The 18,603-nt window shown below is 41.2% G+C and overlaps 1 protein-coding gene across 5 annotated transcripts in view; it reads right to left on the reverse strand.

Annotated features, from left to right (window-relative positions):
• LOC129853246 (cAMP-specific 3',5'-cyclic phosphodiesterase 4D-like) overlaps positions 1-18,603 on the reverse strand; it is a 316,278-nt gene that overhangs the window by 46,344 nt on the left and 251,331 nt on the right. The window contains exon 1 of one of the 5 annotated variants that reach the window (XM_055919088.1): positions 8,103-9,651. The exons of the other annotated variants lie outside the window; for them this stretch is intronic. Coding sequence (XP_055775063.1) covers positions 8,103-8,167 — 65 coding nt within the window. The 5' untranslated portion in view covers positions 8,168-9,651. Of the gene's footprint in view, positions 1-8,102; positions 9,652-18,603 lie in introns of those variants that run through there. 5 annotated transcript variants of the gene reach the window in all.

Raw genomic sequence — 18,603 nt, forward strand, 5'->3', positions numbered from 1 at the left:
AAACAACTAAACATGTAAGATAAACAACTAAACATATCAGATAAACAACTAAACATATCAGATAAACAACTAAACATGTAAGATAAACAACTAAACATATCAGATAAACAACTAAACATATCAGATAAACAACTAAACATATCAGATAAACAACTAAACATGTCAGATAAACAACTAAACATATCAGATAAACAACTAAACATGTCAGATAAACAACTAAACATGTCAGATAAACAACTAAACATATCAGATAAACAACTAAACATGTCAGATAAACAACTAAACATATCAGATAAACAACTCAACATATCAGATAAACAACTAAACATGTCAGATAAACAACTAAACATGTAAGATAAACAACTAAACATGTAAGATAAACAACTAAACATATCAGATAAACAACTAAACATGTCAGATAAACAACTAAACATGTCAGATAAACAACTAAACATGTAAGATAAACAACTAAACATATCAGATAAACAACTAAACATGTAAGATAAACAACTAAACATATCAGATAAACAACTAAACATGTCAGATAAACAACTAAACATGTCAGATAAACAACTAAACATGTAAGATAAACAACTAAACATATCAGATAAACAACTAAACATGTCAGATAAACAACTAAACATATCAGATAAACAACTAAACATGTCAGATAAACAACTAAACATGTCAGATAAACAACTAAACATATCAGATAAACAACTAAACATGTCAGATAAACAACTAAACATATCAGATAAACAACTAAACATGTCAGATAAACAACTAAACATATCAGATAAACAACTAAACATATCAGATAAACAACTAAACATATCAGATAAACAACTAAACATATCAGATAAACAACTAAACATGTAAGATAAACAACTAAACATATCAGATAAACAACTAAACATGTCAGATAAACAACTAAACATGTCAGATAAACAACTAAACATGTAAGATAAACAACTAAACATATCAGATAAACAACTAAACATGTCAGATAAACAACTAAACATATCAGATAAACAACTAAACATGTCAGATAAACAACTAAACATGTCAGATAAACAACTAAACATATCAGATAAACAACTAAACATGTCAGATAAACAACTAAAGATGTCAGATAAACAACTCAACATATCAGATAAACAACTAAACATATCAGATAAACAACTAAACATGTCAGATAAACAACTAAACATATCAGATAAACAACTAAACATATCAGATAAACAACTAAACATATCAGATAAACAACTAAACATATCAGATAAACAACTAAACATATCAGATAAACAACTAAACATATCAGATAAACAACTAAACATGTAAGATAAACAACTAAACATATCAGATAAACAACTAAACATGTCAGATAAACAACTAAACATGTCAGATAAACAACTAAACATGTAAGATAAACAACTAAACATATCAGATAAACAACTAAACATGTCAGATAAACAACTAAACATATCAGATAAACAACTAAACATGTCAGATAAACAACTAAACATGTCAGATAAACAACTAAACATATCAGATAAACAACTAAACATGTCAGATAAACAACTAAAGATGTCAGATAAACAACTCAACATATCAGATAAACAACTAAACATATCAGATAAACAACTAAACATGTCAGATAAACAACTAAACATATCAGATAAACAACTAAACATATCAGATAAACAACTAAACATATCAGATAAACAACTAAACATGTCATCTAGCAAAAGCAAATAGAGAGACAGTGGGATAGGGGGAGGGCGTATTATGATGTCATACAGACGTGGCATGTGACATGGAAAATGTGAGGTGGGGATTGTGACACAAATAAGAAGGGGGGGGGTATTGCAGGGGTATTGCTTCTTTGAGACACATGGCATGTCTGTTAGGTATTGTGATTTCACATAGGGTGATATACTGTACAGAATGGAAGGTGAGATGTGATGGATGTCACAGAGACATGACATGGTTGGGAGGGGAGAGGTATTGTGATGTCACGGAGACATATACTGTACTGCAGCTACTGTGACATAACAGGAGGAGACATAATGGAGAGTCCCCTTGTGGTAGAACCTGCTGTTCAATCTGTCAGCCATGAAGAAATGCTCATCTCTCTCTCTCTCTCTCTCTCTCTCTCTCTCTCTCTCTCTCTCTCTCTCTCTCTCTCTCTCTCTCTCTCTCTCTCTCTCTCTCTCTCTCTCTCTCTCTCTCTCTCTCTCTCTCTCTCTCTCTCTCCTCTCTCTCTCTCTCTCTCTCTCTCTCTCTCTCTCTCTCTCTCTCTCTCTCTCTCTCTCTCTCTCTCTCTGTCTCCCTCTCTCTCTGTCTCTCTGTCTCCCTCTCTGTCTATCTCTCTGTCTCTGTCTCTCTCTCTGTCTCTCTCTCTCAATTCAATTTCAATTCAATTCAATTCAATTCAAGGGGCTTTATTGGCATGGGAAACATGTGTTAACATTGCCAAAGCAAATGAGGTAGACAATACACAAAAGTGAAACAAACAAAACGAATTAACAGTAAACATTACACATACAGAAGTTTCAAAACAATAAAGACATTACGAGTGTCATATTAAATATATACAGTGTTGTAACAATGTACAAATGGTTAAAGCACACAAGTTAAAATAAGTAAGCATAAATATGGGTTGTATTTACAATTGTGTTTGTTTTTCACTGGTTGCCCTTTTCTTGTGGCAACAGGTCACAAATCTTGCTGCTGTGATGGCACACTGTGGAATTTCACCCAGTAGATATGGGAGTTTATCAAAATTGGATTTGTTTTCGAATTCTTTGTGGATCTGTGTGATCTGAGGGAAATATGTGTCTCTAATATGGTCATACATTGGGCAGGAGGTTAGGAAGTGCAGCTCGGTTTCCACCTCATTTTGTGGGCAGTGTGCACATAGCCTGTCTTCTCTTGAGAGCCATGTCTGCCTACAGCGGCCTTTCTCAATAGCAAGGCTATGCTCACTGAGTCTGTACATAGTCAAAGCTTTCCTTAAGTTTGGGTCAGTCACAGTGGTCAGGTATTCTGCCACTGTGTACTCTCTGTTTAGGGCCAAATAGCATTCTAGTTTGCTCTGTTTTTTTGTTAATTCTTTCCAATGTGTCAAGTAATTATCTTTTTGTTTTCTCATGATTTGGTTGGGTCTAATTGTGCTGTTGTCCTGGGGCTTTGTGGGGTGTGTTTGTGTTTGTGAACAGAGCCCTAGGACCAGTTTGCTTAGGGGATTCTTCTCCAGGTTCATCTCTCTGTAGGTGATGGCTTTGTTATGGAAGGTTTGGGAATCGCTTCCTTTTAGGTGGTTGTAGAATTTAACGGCTCTTTTCTGGATTTTGATAATTAGTGGGTATCGGCCTAATTCTGCTCTGCATGCATTATTTGGTGTTCTGCGTTGTACACGGAGGATATTTTTGCAGAATTCTGCATGCAGAGTCTCAATTTGGTGTTTGCCCCATTTTGTGAAATCTTGGTTGGTGAGCGGACCCCAGACCTCACAACCATAAAGGGCAATGGGCTCTATGACTGATTCAAGTATTTTTAGCCAGATACTAATTGGTATGTTGAAATTTATGTTCCTTTTGATGGCATAGAATGCCCTTCTTGCCTTGTCTCTCAGATCGTTCACAGCTTTGTGGAAGTTACCTGTGGTGCTGATGTTTAGGCCGAGGTATGTATAGTTTTTTGTGTGCTCTAGGGCAACGGTGTCTAGATGGAATTTGTGGTCCTGGCGACTGGACCTTTTTTGGAACACCATTATTTTGGTCTTACTGAGATTTACTGTCAGGGCCCAGGTCTGACAGAATCTGTGCAGAAGATCTAGGTGCTGCTGTAGTCCCTCCTTGGTTGGTGACAGAAGTACCAGATCATCAGCAAACAGTAGACATTTGACTTCGGATTCTAGTAGGGTGAGACCGGGTGCTGCAGACTGTTCTAGTGCCCGCGCCTCTCTCTCTCTCTCTCTCTCTCTCTCTCTCTATCTCTCTCTATCTCTCTCTCTCTCTCTGTCTCTCTCTCTGTCTCCCTCTCTCTCTCTCTATCTCTCTCTCTCTCTGTCTCCCTCTCTCTCTGTCTCCCTCTCTCTCTGTCTCTCATATTATGGCTATGTACAGTGTTGTAACGATGTGCAAATAGTTCAAGTACAAAAGGGAAAATAACTAAACATTAATATCTCTCTCTCATTGGCTGAATATTGGTATGGGAAAAATGTTAACATTGACAAAGCAAGTGAAATAGATAATACACTCTCTATCTCTCTCTCTGTCTCGTCTCTGTGTCTCTCCCTGTCTCTGTCTCTCTCTCTCTGTCTCTCTCTCTCTCTATCTGTCTCTGTCTCTCTCTCTCTCTCTGTCTCTCTCTCTATGTCTCTCTCTCTGTCTGTCTCTCTCTCTCTGTCTCTCGTTGTCTCTCTCTCTCTGTCTCTCTGTCTGTCTCTCTCTCGCTCTGTCTCTGTCTCTCTGTCTGTCTCTCTATCTCTGTCTCTCTCTCTCTTGCTCTGTCTCTCTCTGTCTCTCTCTCTCTCGCTGTCTCTCTCTGTCTCTGTCTCTCTCTGTCTATCTCAGTCTCTCTCTCTCTCACTGTCTCTCTCTGTCTCTCTCTCTGTCTCTCTCTCGCTCTGTCTATCTCAGTCTCTCTCTGTCTCTCTCTCTCTGTCTGTCTCCCTGTCTCTCTCTCGCTCTGTCTCTCTCTCTGTCTGTCTCTCTGTCTCTGTCTGTCTCTATGTCTCTCTCTCTCTCACACTCACTCTGTCTCTCTGTCTCTCTCGCTCTGTCTCTCTCTCTCTCTCTCTCTCTCTCTCTCTCTCACTCTGTCTCTCTGTCTCTCTCTCTGCCTCTCTCTGTCACACACCCACTCGATCAATGACACCTACACTATTCCAGGCAGACCCCCCCCCCCCTCTCCCCTCTCTCCGTCTCAAGGGTATGTATGTTAGAAAGCATGGAACCTTTATGAGTATCAAAGCAGCCTGAGAGCTCTGATAGTGAGTTGACATAGAGCAGGCCTAGACACTTGGTTCTGTCCTGTTCAGGCATGCAATATAGTCCACAGTAGACTCCACCTTTCCCAGTCCCAGTCCATGTAAATTACTAACATTACTGACTTGGTTTGAAAGGCGAAAGGGAAACATTTTTCAGATTCCACAAACATTTCTTCCTTCTCTCCTTATTTCTCCTCTCCTCTTCTTTCCTCTCAACCATCCACCTTTCCCTCACCAAGGTCAGGTTTACTCATCTAAGACAAACAGAGACACGAATGTGTACCCGCATGCAAACACACACACGCGCAAACACACACGCAAACACACACGCACACACACACACACACACACACACACACACACACACACACACACACACACACACACACACACACACACACACACACACACACACACACACACACACACACACACACACACACACACACAGATACAGTAGAAGTCGGAAGTTTACATACACGTAGGTTGGAGTCATTAAAACTAGTTTTTCAACCACTCCACAACTTTCTTGTTAACAATATATTTTTGACCAGTAAGTACTTTGTGCATGACAAAAGTAATTTTTCCAACAATTGTTTACAGACAAATTATTTGACTTATAATTCACTGTATCACAATTCCAGTGGGTCAGAAGTTTACATAAACTAAGTTGACTGTGCCATTAAATATTTTGGAAAATTCCAGAAAATGGAAAAATGGAAAATGGTGTCAAGGCTTTAGAAGCTTCTGATAGGCTAATTGACATCATTTGAGTCAATTGGAGGTGTATCTGTGGATGTATTTCAAGGCCTGCCTTCAAACTCAGTGCCTCTTAGCTTGACATCACTGGAAAATCAAAATAAATCAGCCAAGACCACAGAAAAACAAATGTAGACCCCCACAAGTTTGGTTCATCTTTGGGAGCAATTCAATTTCCAAATGCCTGAAGGTACCACGTTCATCTGTAAAAACAATAGTACGCAAGTATAAACACCATGGGACCACGCAGCCGTCATACCGCTCAGGAAGGAGACGCGTTCTGTCTCCTTCCTACTTTGGTATGAAAAGTGCAAATCAATTCCAGAACAACAGCAAAGGACCTTGTGAAGATGCTGTAGTAAACAGGTACAACATTATCTATATCCACAGTAAAACGAGTCCTATATCGACATAACCTGAAAGGCCGCGCAGCAAGGAAGAAGCCACTGTTCCAAAACCGCCATAAAGAAGCCAGACTACAGTTTGCAACTGCACATGGGGACAAAGATTGTACTTTTTGGAGAAATGTCCTCTGGTCTGATGAAACAAAAATAGAACTGTTTGGCCGTAATGACCATCGTTATGTTTGGAGGAAAAAGGGGGAGGCTTCAAGCCGAAGAACACCATCCCAACCATGAAGCACGGGGTGGCAGCATCATCTTGTGGGGGTGCTTTGCTGCAGGAGGGACTGGTGCACTTCACAAAAAAGATGTATTTGGCCAAGGTGTATGTAAACTTCCGACTTCAACTGTAAGTCCATGAGAGAAGAAGAGTTATGACAAACTCAGAAGTAAACAACAGTCCAGTACTGGACCGATGCAGATATAAAAAATAAATAATTTAAACGATAGTATCTGTGGTCACCATCCATTCATATCAGCCCAATGCTCTGTTGTCTTAAATGACTGAAACGGCACACTGTTACAAAAGATTACAGATATAGGCATACACGATCTCACATCAGCTGAAATCTGAGTAGAAGAGAAAGATGAGGTTGAACCCTCAGGGCAGACTACTAGAGATATCCTCCATGTTAATCTGATCATAATACCTGTCCTTGAAAGGCAGCCTCATTCAGATGGATAACTCTGCAATGGCTTTAATGATGATGGGGCTTAGTTCACACAGGCCTTCTCCCAGTCTGAGAGGCTTATGTGGATAATTAGCAGGCTGTGTGAGAACAGAGCGACCCTAAGACCAGGGTCGAGGAGGGAACCAGCATGCTGTGTGTTTGTTCAGGACTGGACTGTACTGCTCAGCCTGATGTACCACGGAGAAACACGGTGAAAATAAACTTGTCTCAGACAGGGATCTACCCTTGCAGAGAACATGTGAGTGCAGAAGTGATGAGGGAGAAAAAAAGCCTTAGACAAGTGGAGACAGGAGGGAGAGAAGAGGGCAGGGAGAGCAACCACCTGGAGGTGCATTCTATGGAAGAGGAGAACCCTGGGGGCGCTGCTAGGGAGACTTCAACCAGTGACTGACACACATTCCAGAGTACATGATGATTAACATACAGCCTTTACCACCTTATGAGAGAGTATGTAATGGCTGCTGTATGGTGTTGACATAGTGAGTTCTGATGGAAACGTAGTAACTAGAGACACCACAGCACAGAGGCAAACATTCATGCTGGATGGCTGCTCTTCTTTGCACTGTGTTGTATAGTTAACAGAGTACAACAGAGAGGAAAACTAGAAAAAGACATCTCTCCCATACAGTTACTGTAGTTAACCAAGAACTTCTCATGTTCCACAGTCAAAACAACAAATATGAACGGACAGGCCAGAGCTTGACAGCCTGAAGAAGGAAAGGAACCAGAGAACAGTGGGAAGTATGATAAGGGTGCAGGAGAGAGGGCGGAGAGGATTGAGATGACAGGCAGGAGACAGAGGCAGGGAGAGGAAGACAATGTGGAGATAAACGACAGAGCCTTACGCAGGATGATGGAAGGAGAGAGAGAGAGAGAGAGAGAGAGAGAGAGAGAGAGAGAGAGAGAGAGAGAGAGAGAGAGAGAGAGGAGAGAGAGAGAGAGAGAGAGAGAGAGAGAGAGAGAGAGAGAGAGAGAGAGAGAGAGAGGGACATATTTGTGTCTTTTGGAAGGGGTTGGATTAAAAGTGGTTGGACCTTATGTGCAATTGACCAATAAAGTTATCTTAATCTCAAAATAAGAGGAAAAACCGCTGGTAAGAATCTAGGGGACTTGAAATGGGGTGAGTGAGAGAGGAAAGTAGCAGGACAAAGGAGAGAGAGAAAAGGGTGAGAGAGATAAAGGTTTGAGAGAGAGGGGAAAGAGAACACAGAAACAGGACAGTGTGTGGTTGGAAGACATTGTGTGTCTGTTTACCAGATTCCTTCCATGTTCCGTAGAGAGCTGATGGAGCGAGATCGTGGCTTCATAACAATACTCATGATGTCACCTTCTCTCCCACACGTTACTGTCCTGTCCAGGCCACAGCCAACACGGTCCTGTTCAGGTCAAACCACAGACCCCACAACTCCCTAGAAAGGAAAGTGTTCCTGTTCAAACCACGGTTCCCACAGTTCCCACGTTTTCCCCTCCTGGTCTAACGGTCCTATTGTGTTCAGCTTGTGGTCAAACCACAGCGGTCACTCTTCACTTCTACAGTTATCTCAAAAAGCGGTCCTGCTGTGATAAGATTATTTTCAGACCGTGTTTCCACCTCTCCTTCCAACTGCAATAATCCTGTAGATGGGTCCAACAGAGTGGTCCTGTAATGTTCCTGTTGTGGTCGTGTTGTGTTTAGGGCTTCTGTGCCCCAGCCTGGGAGCTTATGGTCCAGACAGAAACAGAGACTGGTATATAAGTCAGAGAACACAGGACTGGAGTCCCAACTAAAACTATTCACTACACAGGAATCCTCAGACCACAGTGTAAGTCGGATCCGCCTCCTCTATTTAGCGCTCTCGCTCTCCCCCTTTCTTTCTCTTTCCCTTCCTCGGACTCCTGCTTTGCACTCTCTCTCTCTTGCTCTGTTGTTGTTACCAACATGTGTCAATTCTCTTCCACTTTTTTCCTTACCTCTCCCTCTCGACAGTCTTTTCCTGGCCAGCGAGTATAAGCCCTCCTCCTCTCTTTCTTCTCCCTCTTTTTTCTCTCTGTCTTCTGACTCTTCCCTCCTTCCCTGGGCACATGTGTAAGCTCTCTCTCTCTCTTTCTCTCTCTCTCTCTCTCTCTCTCTCTCCTTCCTGCAGCTTGAGGGGGGGTTTGTGTTGGCAGGGGTGGGGTTGTTGAGGTTGCAGTAACTCCTTCAGGGGCGGGGCTCTATCCCATAGTACAGCCGCTGTCTCAAACATCAATCACACTGCTGCCAAGGTAACCAAACACCAACACCCGTGTTGTATTATCCACAATGTGCTAGAGAAGTAGCATAGTGGCATGTGGCACAAATACACTGTGACTTCCAATGAATTACAATTGAAGTTATCCACAGTGACTAATACAGGTGTAGTAAGGACAGAAAGTAGCTGAATAAAAGTCATAATATGAGCAATGAAAATTAAGTAAAATCTTCTTACATATTAAGACACTTCAATGACTTAAAACCGCTTGCATAATAGTGGAGCGAGGGAGAGAGGGAGGGAGGGACAATGAGTGACCAACCAGGAGAGTTTGAGGACTAGCCCCAGACCATTCTCCAACGTGAAAATATTGTGTTACGTGAAATCATACCAACAACGTAAATTCAAGGTAACTTCATACATTCTAGGAAGTCTAATCCCTCCAATTAAATATCAAGTGTAACTTGACCATCTATTGTTACTTATAAGTCTAACTTGATCATCTTCTATTCGGTGTGAGGTGTTTTGTCAACAAACAAGGAGGCTTCCACCACATGGCAGAACTTGGCCAAAGTTTCTGGCATGGCTACTACACAAGCCCAATTACCTCATAACCTGGTCACTGAGAGAGAGAGAGAGAGAGAGAGAGAGAGAGAGAGAGAGAGAGAGAGAGAGAGAGAGAGACAGACAGAGAGACAGAGAGACAGAGACAGAGAGACAGAGAGACAGAGAGAGAGCTCCTCATTAGGGTCTGACTGGGACAGCTAAGTGATTCTCTTATGACGCACGTCTTAGACACAACAACAGCTCGTAATAAGACCCGGTAGTAATAATGCCCGGCTATGACAGCAACACGCACGTACAAACACACAAACCTGCATCTCATATACCTTGGCATAATTGTGTGCCGTGACAACAGAGTGACGTCAACTAGAGGATGTTGTCTTTTGTTCTGCCAGAGAAGAGGGAGAGGGAAAGAAAGAGAGAGGGAGAGAGAAAGAAAGAAAGAGAGGGAGAGAGAGAGAGAGAGAGAGAGGGAGAGAGAGAGAGAAACTGGCCCACTCAAGGCTTTCTATGAGGGATAATACGTTGGTCATTTGCTTCATGTGCTGCTTCTTTTCTTTTATGTTGTGTGAGAGAAAAGAGACATGACTGGGGCCACCATCGGCCGCACGTCACACTCTCTCACACTCTCAAACACACTCTCGAACACACACACACACTCACACAATGAGCTGTAATTCGACATAATCAATGCTGACCTCAGATAATGAGGTAATAATGTATGTAGCGTACCCACATACATCAGCTAACGAATAGGCCTATTCACCCAACAACAGGATGAAACAGGATGTCATTTGATTGGGGGCAAACTTGCCTTATTCCTTCTTCCGGTCACTTTTGTGGACCCTGAGCCTAGTTACTCCCTGACCTTCTGACTCCACATAAAGTCTAACATACAGCATTTGTTTTAGGTCAGAAATGAAGAGAAACAGCTATACTACATACATCAAATCAATTTGTTGATTTTTTATTTGTTCCCAAGCAGCACATAAATCCAATGACAACTATAGTATCCCTCATAGAGAGGCTTGAGTGGCCTGGCTTCTCCTTCTCTCTCTCATTCTTTCTTTCTTTCTCTCTCTTCTCTGGCAGAACAAAAGACAACATCCCCTGGTTAAAGTTACACTGTCATAACATCCTGTCATGGTGTAGTATATATACATCCTGTCATGGTGTAGTATATATACATCCTGTCATGGTGTAGTATATATACATCCTGTCATGGTGTAGTATATATACATCCTGTCATGGTGTAGTATATATACATCCTGTCATGGTGTAGTATATATACATCCTGTCATGGTGTAGTATATATACATCCTGTCATGGTGTAGTATATATACATCCTGTCATGTTGTAGTATATATACATCCTGTCATGGTGTAGTATATATACATCCTGTCATGGTGTAGTATATATACATCCTGTCATGGTGTAGTATATATACACATACATTCCACCATCTATCCTCTGTTGAAATGATCATATGTGCGTCCCAAATAGCAACATGTTCCCAATATAATGCACTACTTTCCCCTGTGGGCCCTGTAGTGCACTACATAGGGAATACCGTAGGGTGATATTTGGGACGCATCCCATGTTTCTCCAGCAACGCAGTCAGTCAGATGATGAACCTCTGTGTGAGGCTGGCAAACCAATGAGCTTCTCTAACAGCAGAGGTACAGTAATGTGACTGATTTCATGCTGGCTGACTGGCTGGCTGCATTCTGAGGCTGTCCATGGTATACACATCACGTGACTCGTTGTCATCATTGGCAGTGAATGAAGTGGAGTTGAATAGGCACAACCCACTGGTTCGTGTTGAAGCATCAGTCACACCCTGAGTTTTTTCTTACCCAGGGCCATAGTTACAGGCTAAAGGCAATAACATTTTTATTTTAAAATGTGGTAATTTCACAGGTCCACAGTGACATACTGTCATTGTTACATACAACCCAACAAGAAAGAGTTAACAACTTAAACACAAGATATGATAACAAAGCGCTTCAAACTAAGAAGTACAGCAGTTACATTCAGTTTCATGTAAAGGTATAATACAAGTTCAGCACACAGGTCATTTGGATCATTATTGCCATCTAGTGCTGAAATAGGCATACTGTATATGCTGGGGCAGTGCCAGTGGACAATTCTAAAGCATTATGTTCCCCTAGTGGTCATGAAAGTTAACCTGAAGTAGGCCTAGCAAAAAGGCAAGAATCGACCAAGCTAAGAATCAGAATATTCCAAAGTTACTTGGTTGAATTGATTTTGTTAAATAGGCCTTCGTAAAATGAGTTCATGATGCATATGACCTTATTCACGCTACTATCAGTGCAATGGCTACCCAGACTATTTGCATTGCCCCCCCCTTTTACACCGCTGCTACTCTCTGTTATCATCTATGCATAGTCACTTTAATAACTCTACCTACATGTACATATTACCTCAATTACCTCGACCAACTGGTGCCCCCGCACATTGACTCTGTACCGGTACCTCTGTAATAGTCTGGCTATTGTTATTTTACTGCTGCTCTTTCATTACTTGTTCCTATTCGTATTTTTTAAACAGCATTGTTGGTTAGGGGTTTGTAAGTAAGCATTTCACGGTAAGGTGAAATACCTGTTGTATTCAGCGCATGTGACTAATACCATTTGATTTGATTTGAACGTGTTATAAATAGGTTGAAGTGAGGCTACAGAGGACAGATGGTCAGCCCACTCAATCCACAGGTCAAGCTCCACGCATATCTATATGTCTAGAATAACACTCTGACCTTTACCTCATGACTTGGTTATGGCGCCAAGACTCACACGCCACACTACACACACACACACATGCACGCACGTCATTCACACACGCACACACACATGCTTACGTACGAGCAGACACACACACAAAAATACAGAAATAACCTGCTTTGATAATCATAAAGCACACATCTGATTACTATGATTACTTGGAGAGACAGATAGACCCTGCAGAATTAGCACTAATGGGAGGAAAGTGCCTTGGCTATGAGCGTTAGAGCAACCAATAAGCTGAATAATCAACTGAATGGAGCCATCTCCCAGAACATGGAGTAAAGTGCAGGATTTGTTGGAGCTCTCCCATTCCCTTATTTGTCACCTTTCACTCTTCTAATAGCACCAATCTCTCTATCTAACAGTAAACATGTTGCTGCATCCACACACACACACACACACACACACACACACACACACACACACACACACACACACACACACACACACACACACACACACACACACACACACACACACACACACACACACACACACACACACACACTTCAATGTCTACTGCACATATTGACCAACACCTGTGCAACATTGGATCTATACAGACCAAACACCAGAACTAATCCCTTATAAAAACCAAAGCCACAGATGCAGGATCTTAATTTGATATTGTCACAACAAAATAATCCTACGGCAACATGAATTCAAAGTTTAGTCCATAATGTTATTTGATCAGTAGTTAGGTTATTAACTGGCCAAAAGAAGGCTACAGTGCCTTCAGAAAGTTTTCACACCCCTTGACGTTTTCAAAATGTTGTTGTGTTACAGCCTGCATTTAAAATACCTCATAATGTCAAAGTGGAATTATGTTTTTAGGAATGTTTACAAATTAATTAAAAATGAAAAGCTGAAATGTCTTGAGTCAGTAAGTATTCAACCCTTTTCTTATGGCAAGCCTACATAAGTTCAGGAATATAATTGTGCTTAATAAGTCACCTAATTTATTGCATGGACTCAATCTGTGTGCAATAATAGTGTTCAACATGCTTTTTTAATTTTTACCCCATCTCTGTACCCCACATATACAATTATCTGTACAGTCCCTCAGCCGAGCAGTAAATTTCAAGCATAGATTCAACCAAAAAGACCAGAGAGGTTTTCCAATGGTTCTCAAAGGGGGAAAAAAGAAAAGAAAAAAAGAAAAAAGAAAGCAGACATTGAATATCCCTCTAAGCATGGTGTAGTTATTAATTACACTTTGGATGGTGTATCAATACACCCAGTCCCTACAAAGATACAGGTGCCCTTCTTAACACAGATGCCGGTGAGGAAGGAAACCACTCAGGGATTTCACCATGAACCCAATGGTGACTTTAAAACAGTTGCAGTTTAGTGGCTGTGATGGGAGATAACTGAGGATGGATCAACAACATTGGAGTTACTCCACAATACTAACATAAATGACAGAGTGAAATAAAGAAATCATGTACAGAATAAAAATATTCCAAAACATGCATCCTGTTTGCAATAAGGCACTAAAGTAATTCTGCAAAAAATGTGGCAAAGAAATTAACTTTTTGTCCTGAATACAAAGTGTTATGTTTGGGGCAAATCATACATAACGCGTCAGTAAGCACCACCCTTCGTATTATTCAAGCATGGTGGGGACTGTTATGTGTATGTTTGTCATCGGTAAGGCCTAGGGAGTTTTTAAGGATAAAAATGAAGGGAATAGAGCTAACTAATGTTTTTCCACATAATCCTGGACTATCGGACCACCATTTTATTACGTTTGCAATCGCAACAAATAATCTGCTCAGACCCCAACCAAGGAGCATCAAAAGTCGTGCTATAAATTCTCAGACAACACAAAAATTCCTTGATGCCCTTCCAGACTCCTTCTGCCTACCCAAGGACGTCAGAGGACAAAAATCAGTTAACCACTTAACTGAGGAACTCAATTTAACCTTGCACAATACCCTAGATGCAGTTGCACCCCTAAAAACGAAAAACATTTGTCATAAGAAACTAGCTCCCTGGTATACAGAAAATACCCGAGCTTTGAAGCAAGCTTCCAGGAAATTGGAACGGAAATGGCGCCACACAAAACTGGAAGTCTTCCGACTAGCTTGGAAAGACAGTACCGTGCAGTACCGAAGAGCCCTCACTGCTGCTCGATCATCCTACTTTTCCAACTTAATCGAGGAAAATAAGAACAATCCAAAATTTCTTTTTGATACTGTTGCAAAGCTAACTAAAAAGCAGCATTCCCCAAGAGAGGATGGCTTTCACTTCAGCAGTAATAAATTCATGAACTTCTTTGAGGAAAAGATCATGACCATTAGAAAGCAAATTACGGACTCCTCTTTGAATCTGCGTATTCCTCCAGGGCTTAGCTGTCCTGGATCTGCACAGCTCTGCGAGGGCCTGGGATCGGGAGAGACACTTAAGTTTTTTTGTACTATATCTCTTGACACAATGATGAAAATAATCATGGCCTCTAAACCTTCAAGCTGCATACTGGATCCTATTCCTACTAAACTGCTGAAGGAGCTGCTTCCTGTGCTTGGCCCTCCTATGTTGAACATAATAAACAGCTCTCTATCCACCGGATGTGTACCAAACTCACTAAAAGTGGCAGTGATAAAGCCTCTCTTGAAAAAGCCAAACCTTGACCCGGAAAATATAAAAAACTATCGGCCTATATCGAATCTTCCATTCCTCTCAAAAATTTTAGAAAAAGCTGTTGCGCAGCAACTCACTGCCTTTCTGAAGACAAACAATGTATACGAAATGCTTCAGTCTGGTTTTAGACCCCATCATAGCACTGAGACTGCACTTGTGAAGGTGGTAAATGACCTTTTAACCTGTTGGGGATGGGGGCGCTGTTTAGACTATTTATGCTAATGTGGCTAATTTTTTAAACGGCTTCCCACAAAATCCTTGATCGTACAATATGCATATTATTATTATTATTGGATAGAAAACAGTCTATAGTTTCTATAGGAGTTGAAATTTTGTCTCTAAGTGGAACAGAGCCCATTCTACAGCAATTTCCCTGACATGGAGTCAGATTTGAGAAACGTTGGCCACTTTTCTGAAGTCATTTAAACGGGCACTGTCGTTGCTATGACTATACGGACACTTCTTACGTCTTCCCCTGGATGCCTTTACGTGATGACGATTCCAACGGGCTCGATTGCTCGTTCACAGGCCCTACAAATGAAAAAAACCTTTAGCTAGCAAGTCTTTTCTTGCTGCGTAACGCGCGTGGAAGACACCGACCCTCTCCTGTTCCAAGCGTTAGTTTAGCCTGTTATATTTCTCCGGTCATCTTTTCACTCGTTATAGGAGTTACAAACATCACAAAGTAGTTAATTTAAAGCGTTTTATAGCAATTTATATCCGTTTAGTGCGATTTTGGGACATTTATTTTTGCAACGATGTGAAAAGTTGGTCACGCTTTTCAGTTCATCCCGAACGTAGTTGACATTTCCACATGGCAAGAGGACAGCTTTCCACCAAAAGACGATTTCTCCCAAGAAAGGATCCTTTGCCCAAGATACTGATGGAAGAACAGCTCAAGGTAGGACATTTTTATTATGATAAATCGTGTTTCTGTCGAAACATTTTAGTGGCTTAGGATGCCATGTTTTTTGACGTAGCTTCGCTTGGCGCAAACTGTATTGAAAAGTAAGGATAAATTAAAAAATGTAATAACGCAATTGTATTAAGAATTAAATTGTCTATCAATCCCTGTCCACCCTATATTTTTTAGTCACGTTTATGAGTATTTATGTATAAGAGTAGATCACTGTCTAAGTGGCGCAAGGACGTTTTCTTTACCAGCTTGTCTACATTTCACATTGTCTAACCATGATTTTGGTGGCTAAATATAAACATTTTCGATCAAACTGTATATGCATGTTGTAATGTGATGTTACAGGAGTGTCATCGGAAGAATTCTGAGAAGGTTAGTGAAAAAATTAATATCTTTTGGCGATGTTGACTTTTATCGCTCACTTTGGCTAGAATCAATGCTGGGCTGCTAATTGCTATGTGCTAAGCTAATATAACGATTTATTGTGTTTTCGCTGTAAGACACTTAGAAAATCTGAAATATTGTCTGTATTCACAGGATCTGTGTCTTTCGATTCGTGTATGCTGTGTATTTTTACGAAATGTTTGATGATTAGTAGTTAGGTAAACACGTTGCTCATTGTAATTATTCTAGTCCATTTGTGATGGTGGGTGCAATTGTAAACTATGCCATATACCTGAAATATGCACTTTTTTCTAACAAAACCTATCCCATACCATAAATATGTTATCAGACTGTCATCTAATGAGTTTTTTTGTTGGTTAGGGGCTATAAATATCTTAGTTTAGCCGAATTGGTGATGGCTACTGGTGTTGGTGGACAAATAAAAGATGGTGGAATATGCTAATGTGTTTTTTAGGTAATAGATGTACATCTTTACATATTGTGTCTTCCCTGTAAAACATTTTAAAAATCGGAAATGTTGACTGGATTCATAAGATCTGTGTCTTTCATTAGCTGTATTGGACTTTAATGTGTGAAAGTTAAATATTTTAAAAAAATATTTTTTTTGAATTTCGCGGCACTGGTTTTTCAGTGGGGGGGGGGGGGGAGTGCCGCTAGCGCCACGCTGATCCTAGACAGGTTAATGGCGTCAGACCGAGGCTCTGCATCTGTCCTCGTGCTACTAGATCTTAGTGCTGCCTTTGACACCATCGATCACCACATTCTTTTGGAGAGACTGGAAACCCAAATTGGTCTACACGGACAAGTTCTGGCCTGGTTTAGATCTTACCTGTCGGAAAGATATCAGTTTGTCTCTGTGAATGGTCTGTCCTCTGACAAATCAACTGTACATTTCGGTGTTCCTCAAGGTTCCGTTTTAGGACCACTATTGTTTTCACTATATATTTTACCTCTTGGGGATGTTATTCGAAAACATAATGTTAACTTTCACTGCTATGCGGATGACACACAGCTGTACATTTCAATGAAACATGGTGAAGCCCCAAAATTGCCCTCGCTAGAAGCCTGTGTTTCAGACATAAGGAAGTGGATGGCTGAAAACTTTCTACTTTTAAACTCGGACAAAACAGAGATGCTTGTTCTAGGTCCCAAGAAACAAAGAGATCTTCTGTTAAATCTGACAATTAATCTTGATGGTTGTAAAGTCGTCTCAAATAAAACTGTGAAGGACCTCGGCGTTACTCTTGACCCTGATCTCTCTTTTGACGAACATATCAAGACTGTTTCAAGGACAGCTTTTTTCCATCTACGTAACATTGCAAAAATCAGAAATTTTCTGTCCAAAAATGATGCAGAAAAATTAATCCATGCATTTGTTACTTCTAGGTTAGACTACTGCAATGCTCTACTTTCCGGCTACCCGGATAAAGCACTAAATAAACTTCAGTTAGTGCTAAATACGGCTGCTAGAATCCTGACTAGAACCAAGAAATTTGATCATATTACTCCAGTGCTAGCTTCCCTACACTGGCTTCCCGTTAAGGCAAGGGCTGATTTCAAGGTTTTACTGTTAACCTATAAAGCGTTACATGGGCTTGCTCCTACCTATCTTTCCGAGTTGGTCCTGCCGTACATACCTACACGTACGCTACGGTCACAAGACGCAGGCCTCCTAATTGTCCCTAAAATTTCTAAGCAAACAGCTGGAGGCAGGGCTTTCTCCTATAGATCTCCATTTTTATGGAACAGTCTGCCTACCCATGTGAGAGACGCAGACTCGGTCTCAACCTTTAAGTCTTTACTGAAGACTTATCTCTTCAGTAGGTCATATGATTGAGTGTAGTCTGGCCCAGGAGTGTGAAGGTGAACGGAAAGGCTCTGGAGCAACGAACCGCCCTTGCTGTCCCTCCAGGGCCGGTTCCCCTCTCTCCACTGGGATTCTCTGCCTCTAACCCTGTTACTGGGGCTGAGTCACTGGCTTGCTGGTGCTCTTTCATGCCGTCCCTAGGAGGGGTGCGTCACTTGAGTGGGTTGAGTTACTGACGTGAACTTCCTGTCTGGGTTGGCGCCCCCCCTTGGTTGTGCTGTGGTGGAGACCTTTGTGGGCTATACTCGGCCTTGTCTCAGGATTGTAAGTTGGTGGTTGAGGATTTCCCTCTAGTGGTGTGGGGGCTGTGCTTTGGCAGAGTGGGTGGGGTTATATCCTTCCTGTT

This window comes from Salvelinus fontinalis, chromosome 4, assembly GCF_029448725.1.
Source record: "Salvelinus fontinalis isolate EN_2023a chromosome 4, ASM2944872v1, whole genome shotgun sequence".
In the NCBI taxonomy this organism is placed as follows: domain Eukaryota; kingdom Metazoa; phylum Chordata; class Actinopteri; order Salmoniformes; family Salmonidae; genus Salvelinus; species Salvelinus fontinalis.